This window comes from Chiloscyllium plagiosum, unplaced genomic scaffold (assembly GCF_037043375.1).
Source record: "Chiloscyllium plagiosum isolate Xiang-an unplaced genomic scaffold, Cpla_swu_hap1 HiC_scaffold_19, whole genome shotgun sequence".
Lineage (NCBI taxonomy): Eukaryota > Metazoa > Chordata > Chondrichthyes > Orectolobiformes > Hemiscylliidae > Chiloscyllium > Chiloscyllium plagiosum.
In genome coordinates, this window is record NW_028270157.1 from 5,906,039 (window position 1) to 5,918,436 (window position 12,398).

The 12,398-nt window shown below is 46.5% G+C and overlaps 1 protein-coding gene across 3 annotated transcripts in view; it reads left to right on the plus strand.

The window, feature by feature from the left end:
• nr1h4 (nuclear receptor subfamily 1, group H, member 4) overlaps positions 1 to 12,398 on the plus strand; it is a 117,271-nt gene that overhangs the window by 89,648 nt on the left and 15,225 nt on the right. For all 3 annotated transcript variants that reach the window (XM_043708719.2, XM_087997002.1, XM_043708721.2), the window contains one exon: positions 6,708 to 6,821. In XM_043708719.2, coding sequence (XP_043564654.1) covers positions 6,708 to 6,821 — 114 coding nt within the window. The remainder of the gene's footprint in view (positions 1 to 6,707; positions 6,822 to 12,398) is intronic.

Consider the following 12,398-nt stretch of genomic DNA (forward strand, 5'->3'; position numbering starts at 1 on the left):
TCCGACAGTGCGGCACTCCCTCAGTACTGACCCTTTGACAGTGCGGCACTCCCTCAGTACTGACCCTCTGACAAGTGTGGCACTCCCTCAGCACTGACCCTCCAACAGCGCAGCACTCCCTCAGCACTGATCCTCTGACAGTGCGGCACTCTCTCAGCACTGACCCTCCAACAGCGCAGCACTCCCTCAGCACTGACCCTCTGACAGTGCGGCACTCCCTCAGCACTGACCATCCAACAACGCAGCACTCCCTCAGCACTGACCCTCTGACAGTGTGGCACTCCCTCAGTGCAGCCTCTGGTCTATGTGCTAGTCCCTCTAAAATTCATTTTATTCATCAGGTGTGGTAAGCTATGGCTCTTTTATCCAGTATCAGCTGATCTCTCCTGCTTGACAGAATTGATTCCTCAGCTTATCAGCCATTGATGTGTGTCCCTAGTTTCCGTACAGAGAAGCTTTTCTTACAGAATCCTGCTTAAAATGTCAGTGCTGAGGAGGTGACATGCCCAGGTGGAGTGGGAAGATAATTCTGTCTCAACTCGGATGCTGGAGTGCAAAATGATAATCTGGAGCTTTTGTCTGGGGGAGACAGTCTGGGTGTGATAAGTGACACATTCCTGCCTGAACTGCCCAGATAGGTCCTTCACAGTGTCCCCTCTCAACTTTATAACTTAAGGTCACTCTAATGAATAATTCATGTGTGTGCCTCAGATTCTGCAAGAATCTATAATGAATTCTTAATATTCTGTTGGATGAATGGAGTTGTGTCTGGAGCTGCCCTTGTGACAGAAGGGTTTATTCATATGGAGATGGATGAGTTCTTTCTTCAAAAAAAGGACACTTTTTTTTAAACTCTGAGGACAATATTAATGGATGTCTTTCCCTTTGCAATGCAGAATATTATAATATTTACGCCCACATGAGGACTGAAACATGAGGAACTTGAAAGGTTTTCAAAACATGAAATTTCTATTCATTCCTCATTATTCAGATGGCAGGATCCTGATGATATTCTCTCAGCTACATGTCAAACTTCCAAATTAATCCTTCAACTTACCTGAGTCTCGTTCACCTGTGCACGCACCGTGTCGTTCTGTCATTCAGAGATTCGGCCCCGTTAACACTTTCCAGCCAAGTTTGTAATATTCGGGGGAAGGTGCACAGGAGACGGGCAAAGCTGCTCCATCACTGGAGAATTTCCGTAATATTGTGGATGCTGTCGATCTGAAATTCAAAGTCAAAATGCTGGAGAAACTCAGCAAGGTTTTGTCTTTGAGAAGAAGTGAGGGGAGATCTATTTGCAGTGCCCGCGATGGTAGGGGGGGGTTGGTTGGCTTGGACAGTTGGTTTGCAGCATGGGTCCAGTTCCTGCGCTGGCTGAGGTTACCAGGAAAGGATTCTCCTTCTCAGTCTCTTCCCTTGTCTGTGATGTGGTGACCCTCAAGTTAAACTACCACCCGGCATCTCTCCTTCCCTCTCTGTCTCTAATGAGACTGCAGCCCTATGGTCAGGTAAGACTGGCAATGTTGCTTTTGTCAGACACTAAAGGGGGATTGACTAAGACAACGTGGAGAGGATTTTTCCCCATGTGGAGCGATCCAGACCGAGGAGGGGATGGGGGGGGTGGGGACAGGTTTAAGATAGAGAGGAAGAGGAATTACTTCTCTCGAAGGGTCGTGAAGCTGTGGACCTCACTCTCCCAGAGTGAGGCAGATCCTGGGGACATTGAGTAAATGTACGGAGACAGTCAGGTGTTGAATGAGTAATGAGTTGAAGGGTTATGCGGAGCAAGCAGGAGGGTGGAGTTGAGGCCAAGAGGAGACCCACCAGGATTTTATTAAATGTCAGAGCAGGCTCAAGGGGCTGAATGGCCTCCTCCTGTCCCTTGCTCTTGTGCTCTTACGTTTATGGAGCGTCTGTGGAGTTTAGAAGAAGGGTCTTATCAAACCCGAAACATTAACTCTGTTTCTCTCTTCCTGCCTATTCCCCCAAAACACCGATTCCCTTCATCCCCATCTTCCAGGGCTCCCATCAACAAACCCTGACTTCTCCCAACGGATCAAAGTTTACGGGGAGAAGGCAGGAGAATGGGGTTGAGAAACACATCAGCTGTGATTGAATGGCAGAGCAGACTCAATGGGCCGAACGGCCCCAATCTGCTCCCATATCTTATGATCTTATGGCTTCTTTTGCTGAACATTGCCGGCAAGGTTGGGCCTGAATACACTGACAAGATGGTGGTATAACTGAGAGAACGGAGGAGCCAATACCTCGCTGTGGAGACTGGAGTCACGTATAGGTTCAGACCAGGAGAGAAGAGCTGGTTTCCCTCTCTAAAGGGACAGTAGTGAACCAATCAGAGGCTGAATGGCCCTTTCCTGTACCATTATAATCCTGTGGTTGATTACAGATTTGACCAAGATAAAAATTGACCAGGATTAGGGCGGCACGGTGGATCAGTGGTTAGCACTGCTGCCTTGCCAGTGCCGGGGACCCGGGTTCGAATCCAGCCTTGGACGACTGTCTGTGTGGAGTTTGCACATTCTCCCCGTGTCTGCGTGGGTTTCCTCCAGGTGCTCTAGTTTCCTCTCACAGTCTAAAGATCTGCAGGTTAGGTGAATTGCCCACAGTGTTAGGTGCATTAGTCGGGAGTAGGGGAATGGGTCTGGGTGGGTTACTGTTCGCAGGGTCGGTGTGGACTTATTGGGCCGAAGGGCCTGTTTCCACACTTTAGGGAATCTAATCTAATCAAGAACAATCCAGGATAGGTTCCACTCCCTCTCCATTGGTTGAAGCGGTGCCAAATCCAAACCTCAGAATGGTCCTGTCACAAGTCAACCAATCCCAGTGAGGGGTTTACAGATCGGCCAACCAGGTTTAAGGCCACACCTGACATTGAAGTGAGGGATTTGGAGTGATTTTGGAGTGAGACTGGATTGAGCCATGCTGGGGTTTGAACCAAGGGAGCATGGTGCTCCGTGCTCGGGTCGATCTGTGTGAGAACTGCGTTTCCAGATCTCCAGTACTGTTTGTGATTCAAATTAAAATCACATTGCTCTGGCTGCAGTCTCAATATAGTGAGGCAACTGAGATCATAAACTCTTTTATTGTTTAATTTATTCATTATTAACAGATCCTGGTCTCTCTAACCATCTTCAACTGAAGACAATAATTGAACAATGTGAGATATTTGATTTGGTCATGAGAACGAGGTGGTCATGAAACTTACCCTCAAAATGGGGTTATGCAAACAACATATTTAATCAGATGCTTATTAAAATAAACCATTTACATAATCTAATTTAATGGAAGTACAGATTTGGAGGGGCTGAATGGCCTCGTCCTGATTGTGTGAATGAAATTCTGTGGGACTGTCAGCTGGAGTCAGATAAATTTCCCTCCAGTGTTTTTAGCAGTTTCCTTTCATAGGGACCTGTAACAATTTACTTCACCGAAGGAATGCATTTGAGCTAATGTCTCTGTGACTGTCAACAAAGGGATTTTCTTTATGCATTTGGGAAATGTGGGCATTGCTGGCTGGGACAGCATTTATTACCCGTCCCTAGTTGCCCCCTTGAGAAGATATTGCCCTTGAGAAGGTGGGGGTGAGCTGCCTTCCTGAACCTCTTCTCATTCCTGATGAGGGCTCTGGCCCGAAACGTTGACTTTCCTGCTCCTTGGATGCTGCCTGACCTGCTGTGCTTTTCCAGCAACATACTCTCTACTGCCAATTTTGTGCTCAGTCGCCCAACTTGTGTGTCCCGTTGTAATCTCTTTCCTACCTCATTGCCTTGGGGCCATCAGCTTCTGCTGCCACTATATACTATGCATTCATCCAATTCCACAGTGAAAGGTTTTTTTAATGATTCCGCTTCTTCAAGGAAATAATTTTTGAAAATGTCAAAATGAACTCCCTTGGAACACATAGAACAGTGAAATGACAGGAGACACCTCCATCTACTGGTAGCTACCTTGAACTGCGAGTAGTGCCAAATTGTGGGGTGTTACATTTTACACTTCATGGTCTTTCAATGTTAATGATTCTCATCAGCTTCCTGACACTCTTAATCCTAGGGGGTTTCACAGTTGCCTAGTATAGGCAGTCCGCAATTTGTAGCAGTTTATTATGTTGAGAAACAGTAATTTCGATATGATGTTATTTAATTAGATGAAATATACAACCATGTGCATTGGAAATGGTTCACTGATACTAGACATCAAACAGGCTGCCAGAGCAGAATGTGTTGGGCTTGTTGAAGTTCTGGGACAGCATCCTGCTTTCCAGCTGAGATGTTCGGGGACTCATCCTTCACTCTTTCGTGTCCTCCTTTTCTGGTTAGGTCTTCCATCTGAGAAAGCAGCTCTTGATGTGAACACGGTTGAAACTTTATTGCTGGAACAGCACAGCAGGTCAGGCAGCATCCAGGGAACAGGAGATTCGACGTTTCGGGCACAGGCCCTTCTTCAGGAATGAGACAAGCATTCCTGAAGAAGGGCCTGTGCCCGAAACGTCGAATCTCCTGTTCCCTGGATGCTGCCTGACCTACTGTGCTGTTCCAGCAATAAAGTTTCAACTTTGATCTCCAGCATCTGCAGACCTCACTTTCTCCTCCTTGATGTGAACACCCCTCAGCTCCGAGCACTTGCTGTTATCTCATATTTCAGGGGCAGGTAACTTACTCTGTGTCAATTATCTGAGCCCTTTCAACCAATAGCCATGGGACAGTTATTCATAAGAATGGGAGCAGGAGTAGGCCATTCAGCCCCTCTAGCCTGCTCCACCATTTAACACCATCATTATGACCTCAACCCCACTTTCCTGCCTGCTCTCTTTAACCCTTTGACCCGTTACGAACCAAAAATCCTGCTTCAATTTACTCAATGTCCACCACACTCTGGGGAAGTGAATTCCACAGATTGATGATGCTTTGAGAAAAGTCATTTCTCCTCATCACTGTTGGAATATTTTGTGAAATTCTGGTCTCCTTCCTATCAGAAAGATGTTGTGAAACTTGAAAGGGTTCAGAAAAGATTTACAAGGATGTTGCCAGGGTTGCAGGATTTGAGCTACAGGGAGAGGTTGAACAGGCTGGGGCTGTTTTCCCTGGAGCGTCGGAGGCTGAGGGGTGACCTTATAGAGGTTTACAAAATCATGAGGGGCATGGTTAGGATAAATAGACAAAGTCTTTTCCCTGGGGTGAGGGAGTCCAGAACTAGAGGGCATAGGTTTACGGTGAGAGGAGAAAGATATAAAAGAGACCTAAGGGGCAACGTTTTCAAACAGAGGGTGGTACGTGTATGGAATGTGCTGCCAGAGGAAGTGGTGGAGGCTGGTACAATTGTAACATTTAAAAGGCATTTGGATGGGTATATGAATAGGAAGGGTTTGGAGGGATATGGGCCGGGTGCTGGCAGGTGGAACTAGGTTAGGTTGGGATATCTGGTCGGCATGGATGAGTTTGACTGAAGGGTCTGTTTCCGTGCTGTACATCTCTATGACTCTGTTTTAAATCTGTCACCCTTTATCCTAAAGCCATGACCTCTTACTCTAGATTGCCTCTAGGGGGAAACATTCTCTCTCTGCCTGTGATTTGGAGATGCCGGTATTGTCTCTGCCGACTTTGTCAATTCCCTTTAGCTTCTTCCATACCTCAATTCGATCTTCTCTCATTCTTCTAACCTCTGGGGAATATAGGCCTAAAGTGCTCGACCTCTCTTCATGTTGTTTAATGAGCATTGTCCCTTTGCCCACCTCTGTGTGAAGGTTAGTTTTCATTCCTTCTGAGAACTAAAACTTCTTTTCAAAAGCAATAGATAGGGTACGTTTGGCACCAGGTAGAATTGTTGGCATTAATTGATTGTGCGTCGTGACCTCTGTGTCTCTTGTAATCCTTCACTTTCATTTCCCCGCGCTAGAATTTTGGGGAATTAATTCCTGCTGTAGTAGATGTTAAATGAAATCTCATGCTGCACTGTAAATAATTGGCAAATTTGAATCCCTGTTTCCAACTTCTTTCTCCCTCTGTCTGCGTGGGTTTCCTTTGGGTGCTTTGGTTTCCTCAGATGTGCAGGTTAGTTGGATTAGCCATGGGCAATGCAGGTTACAGGGATGTGGGGAGAAGGTGGATGTTCTTTGGAGAGTCAGCGTGGACTCAACGGGCTGAATGGCCTGCTTCTTCTACGCTGTGTGATTCTATAAATCTCCTGAGCAGCAGATTTCACTCTTGCTTCACCTCAACAAGTCCTTGTGACAGTAAGTTCCACATTCTCAACACTCCCTGGTTAAGAAAGTTTCCCTCTGAATTCCGCACTGGATTTATCTGTGACTGTTGTCTATTTAAGATCGTTAGCTTTGAATGAGATCTGTTTCATTAATTTCTGATTAGTGAATAAGGAAAAGAGGAAAGGACTGTGTGATCACAAATTCAGAAAGGTTGTGAATGTGAACTTTAATATTTATGAAAGTATTTACTGGGGCGACTGAAAGTAACGAGAGTGCAGCAAAGGGCTTGAACTACAAACGCTGGTGTATAACATGACATAAAGTCAAAGCAGGACAGTGGGATTAGACAGAGTGCCACAGAAAACCCTCTGGTTTTCCTACCAATGATGGTCCAGCAGTTCTGGGAAATGGATTTGACCTGACAGGATGTATAATGAAGTGGTTGTGATGGATTATAATCGAACGTTACTTTTATTTTGAACAGGTATAGCCGAGGAGTACATCACCCCCATGTTTAACTTCTATCGAAGTATAGGGGAGTTGAAGATGACACAAGAGGAATTTAGTCTATTAACAGCCATCACCATTCTGTCACCAGGTAGGTGCTGGTCACAGCGGTGTGGAGTGTTCAGCCTATTTCGCTGCCTTCCCACTAAGACAGCTGTGGCACAGTGAAACACCCTCTCACTTCAGAAATGTAGATTTAAAGAGCAAAGAACAGTATAGCACAGGAGCAGGCCCTTCAGCCCAACAAAACTGTACAAACGCATGATGCCTTTCCAAAACAAAATCCTCCTGCCCCTATGCGGTCTCTACCCTTCTCTTCCCCGCCATTTTGTGTACCTGCCATGATGCTTTTTAAACATTGATGTTATCTCTGTCTCCAGCACCTCCTCCACATTCTAGGCACTTACTGGCTTCTGTGTAAAAACCCGCCTCTCCTGTCTCCTTTACACTTTCCGCCTTTAACCTTAAACCTTTGTCCCCGAGTTATTGACACATTTCTACCTTGGGGAAAATGCTCCAATTTTGTAAACCTCTATCAGGTCAACCCCCCCCCAAAAACAGGCAACATCCAGGTAAACCGTTTCTGCACGCTCTCCAAAGCCTCCACATCCTTCTGCCAGAGGGACAACCAGAACTGTAGACAATATCCCAAATGTGGCCTCATTAAAGTTCTATACAGCTGCACATGACTTGCCAATTTTTATACTCTATTCCCTGACCAATGAAGGTAAACATGCAATATGCCTTGTTGATCACCTTATCCAGTTGTGTTGCTACTTTCAGGGAATTATGGGCCTGTGCACCGAGATCCCTCTCTATGGTGATGTTTTTAAGGGGTCTACCACTTACTGTGTACTTCCCTCATGCATTAGATCTTTCAAAAGCCATCACCTTGTATTTGTCTGGATTAAATTCCATCCGCCATTCCTTTGTCCAAGTCTCCAGCATACCTGTGTCCTGCTGTATCCTCTGGCAATCCTCCTCACTACCCACAGCTCCCCCAGTCTTTGTGTCAACCACAAACTTCCTAATCAGACCACCTGCCTTTTCCTCCAAGCCATTTCTATATATTACAAACAACAGGGGTCCCAGGATTGATCCCTGTAGAACTCCATGGTCATAGATCTCCCACAGAAAAACACCCTTCCACTGCCACTCCCCACCTTCTATGACTAAGCCAGTTCTGTATCCATCTTACCAGCTCACTGTGGATCCCATGTAGCTTCACCGTCTGTATCAGCCTGCTATGAAGGGCCTTGTCAAAGCCTTCTTCACATAGACAACATCTACCACCCTGTCCTCATCAATCATCTTTGTCACTTCCTCAAAAAACTCAAATCAAGATTTTGAGTGTGACCTTGCCCCACACAAAGCCATTCTGCCTGTCGCTAATAAGCTCATATTTTTCCAAATATGAGTAAACCCTATCCCTAAGAATCTTCTCCAATAGTTTCCCCACCACTGACCTAAGGCTCACTGGCCTGTAATTTCCCGGATTATCCCTGTTGCCCTTTTTAAACAAAGCAGCAATGTTGACTATTCTCCGGTCCTCTGGGACCTCCCCTCTGACTAAAAAGGATACAAAGACTTCATGTAAGACCCCAATAATTTCCTCCCTTGCCCCTCCCAGCATTCTGGAATGGATTCCATCAGGTTCTGGGTATTTTCCACTTTCACATTTTTCAATACACCCAACAACTCCTCCTGTTTTATATTGACATGCCCCAGCATATCAACATATCCTTCCTGAGACTCACCATCTACCATGTCCTTCTCCTTGGAGAATACTGATGCAAAGTATTTGTTAAGGACCTCACCCACTTCCTTTGGCTCCACACGTACATTCCCTCCTTGTCTTGAAGTGGACCTACCCTTTCCCAAGCTACTCTCTTGCTCCTTATGTACATATTAAACACCTCAGAATTTTCCCTCATCCTGTTTGCCAAGGTCATTTCATTGCCCCCTTTAGTGCTCCGAACCCCTTGGTTTTGTTCCTAAGTCAACTGGGTCTATGAGCTGGTGGATCTGTGGAACGTTTGTCCTTCCTTCAATGAGGAGAGAAGAGAGGAACAAAGGAGGGAGAATTTCGAGTTCCCTGCTCGCTTAGCCTGGGACAAAATTGTGTGGTCACATTGTGTGGGACAGAGGGTGTGAGACAAGAGGAAGTCATCAGCTGGCTATTTCAGGGCACAATTTTCCCATCTCCAACACCCCCTGCCTCCAACCCCTCCCACTACTCCCCTGTTAGTGGCTGCAGATCTATCCTCATAATTCTCTCCCTGTGGTCCATTAGAAATTCTGCAGTTCTGCAGCACACAAATTAAAATTCTGAACAAAAACAGAAGCAAGTCAGATTAGGATCCAAAAATAACCAGTGTCCAACATGGAGAATTATAGAAACATTGAAACAGGAGCAGGAGTAGGCCATTCGGCCCTTCCAGCCTGCTCCACCATTCAATGTGATCACGGCTCATCATCCAACTCAGTCCCTGTTCCTGCTTTCTCCCACATACCATTTGATCCATTTAAGAACAATATTTAATTCTTCTTTATAAACATTCAATGTTTTGGCCTTAAGCACTTTCTGTGTCAGAGAATTCCACAGGATCCCCACTCTCTGGGTGCAGAAAGTTTCTAAATGGCCTACCCAATATTCTTAAACTGTGACACCTGGATCTGGACCCCCTGGTCATCAGGAACATCCCTCCTGTGTATACTCTGTCAGAATTTTGTAGATTTCTATGAGATGTCCTTCACTCTTCTAGACCTCAGTGAATATAGCCCTAACCAATCCAGTCTGTCTTCATACGTCAGTCCTGCCATCCCAGGAATCAGTCTGGGAAACCGTTATTGTGCTCCCTCCATCACCAGAACACCTTTCCTCTGACAAGGAGACCACAACTGTACACAATATTCCAGGGATGGTCTCACCAAGGCACTGTACAATCGCAGCAAGAAAGTTCAAAATAAATCTTGCTGTTAAGATTCAAATTGCAAATGTCTACATGTCACACAATGGCTCTGTGTTCATCCATTTTGCTCATTGTTCAGGAGAACGCAGGAATAGATTAGGAGGGACATTTGGGACATTCCCACACTGACTGAGAAAGAAATATTTCATAAAGGGATAAAAACAACTCAGAACACAGTCCCATTCACCACTGGAGCTGATGAGGGGTTAAAAAGGCACTATCAATATGTTTGGTATCATTATTCACTCTGTATAAGTCTCCTCCGTCTCACGTGGACGATGCTTTTGAGATTCAATGTGATTTAAATAAGAGGCTGGTGGGAATTTGAGCTCACTGCCTGTCAGGGCAACGTGTTAGAAATCCTCATCACATGTAATATATATTGATGTGCACTGGCATTGCCAAGGCTGTGGGATTTGAATAGTTAAGTGGCTGTTGTTTACTGGAATGGATGCAATGGGCCAAAGTGCCTTTTTCTGTGCTGTAGGTCTCTGTGACTGAGTGGGATCAGGAGTCAGCCATCTGTCCCCCGAGCCTGCTCCATCAATCAATAATGACCCCACTGATCTTTTCCGTTATCTCCTCCTCCTCTTCCATTCCTATCATCATAATGTCCTTCAGTGCCCACAAATCTATTTAGATTTTTTTTTAAGTGATGTGCAAAAGAAGAAAGGGTGATGTGAGAAATAACGTCTTTCGCATAGGGTCTGGAATGCACTATCTAGAAATGTGGGGGAGGCAGGTTCGATTGAGGGCATTCAAGAGAGCATTAGATAGTAATTTGAATAGGAATGGTACACATAAGGCAGAAGATTGACATTAAGTAATGATACTCATTTGAAGAGCCAGTGCAGACACGGTGGGCTGAATGGCCTCCTCTGTGATTCTGTGTAGTGTCATAATGCAGGAACATGTCCCACAGTGTTTCACTGAGATGAAGTGGAGAAGACACCAGGGTCAAGGGGTGGGAAAGAGGGACGGTATTGTTTTGAGACTCACTGTTTCAGGGCTTTCACACAATGTTCTGCCCCTGCCTCCCCCACAGACGTTTATAATTTTTATAAAGCTACACCTTCTAAGACAAGGTGCTGCTAATCAGATAGAACAAACGAGGTTCGTCGACAGCAGTTCCACAATCTGACTGTGGAGACCACTCTGTTGAGCCCATGATTCCACCAACAACAGCAGCTTGTGTTTACATGGCACCTTTTTATACGTTGAATTTTCACAAGGCTTCACACAAGAGTGTTCTTAACCCTCGCAAGACATCGAGACACAGGCTAATGACCAAAGGTTCGGTTGGGGAGGTAGATGTTAAGGACCATCTGAAAGAAAGTGTGGGGGTGGGGAGAATTTGAGGGAGGGAATCCCAGGGTCTGAGATTCAGGAAGCTGATAGTAGGGCTGCCAATGACAGAATGATTAATATCGGGGCAGCACAGGAGTTGAACAACTGCATGTAGTAAAAATCAACGAGGTAAAAACAATGACTGCAGATGCTGGAAACCAGATTCTGGATTAGTGGTGCTGGAAGAGCACAGCAATTCAGGCAGCATCTGAGGACAGGCAAAATCGACGTTTCGGGCAAAAGCCCTTCATCAGGAATAAAGGCAGAGAGCCTGAAGCGTGGAGAGATAAGCTAGAGGAGGGTGGGGGTGGGGATAGAGTAGCATAGAGTACAATAGGTCAGTGGGGGAGGAGATGAAGGTGATAGGTCAGGGAGGAGAGGGTGGAGTGGATAGGTGGAAAAGGAGCTGGGCAGGTCGGACAAGTCCGGACAAGTCAAGGGGATCGTGTTGCTGGAGGTTAGAAACTAGGATGAGGTGGGGGAAGGGGAAATGAGGAAGCTGTTGAAATCCACATTGATGCCCTGGGGTGAAGTGTTCCGAGGCGAAAGATGAGGCGTTCTTCCTCCAGGCGTCTGGTAGTGAGGGAGCAGCAGTGAAGGAGGCCCAGCACCTCCATATCCTCGGCAGAGTGGGAGGGGGGTTGAAATGTTGAGCCACGGGGCGGTTTGGTTGATTGGTGCGGGTGACTCGGAGATGTTCCCTAAAGCACTCTGCTAGGAGGCGCCCAGTCTCCCCAATGTAGAGGAGACTGCATCGGGAGCAACGGATACAATAAATGATATTACTGGATGTGCAGGTAAAACTTTGATGAATGTGGAAGGCTCCTTTAGGGCCTTGGATGGAGGTGAGGGAGGAGGTGTGGGCGCAGGTTTTACAGTTCCTGCGGTGGCAGGGGAAAGTGCCAGGATGGGAGGGTGGGTCGTAGGGGGGCGTGGACCTGACCAGGTAGTCACGGAGGGAACGGTCTTTGCGGAAGGCGGAGAGGGGTGGGGAGGGAAATATATCCCTGGTGGTGGGGTCTGTTTGGAGGTGGCGGAAATGTCGGCGGATGATTTGGTTTATGCGAAGGTTGGTAGGGTGGAAGGTGAGCACCAGAGGCGTTCTGTCCTTGTTGCGGTTGGAGGGGTTGGGTCTGAGGGCGGAGGTGCGGGATGTGGACGAGATGCGTTGGAGGGCATCTTTAACCACGTGGGAAGGGAAATTGCGGTCTCTAAAGAAGGAGGCCATCTGGTGTGTTCTATGGTGGAACTGCTCCTCCTGGGAGCAGATACGGCGGAGGCGGAGGAATTGGGAATACGGGATGGCATTTTTGCAGGAGGTAGGGTGGGAAGAGGTGTAATCCAGGTAG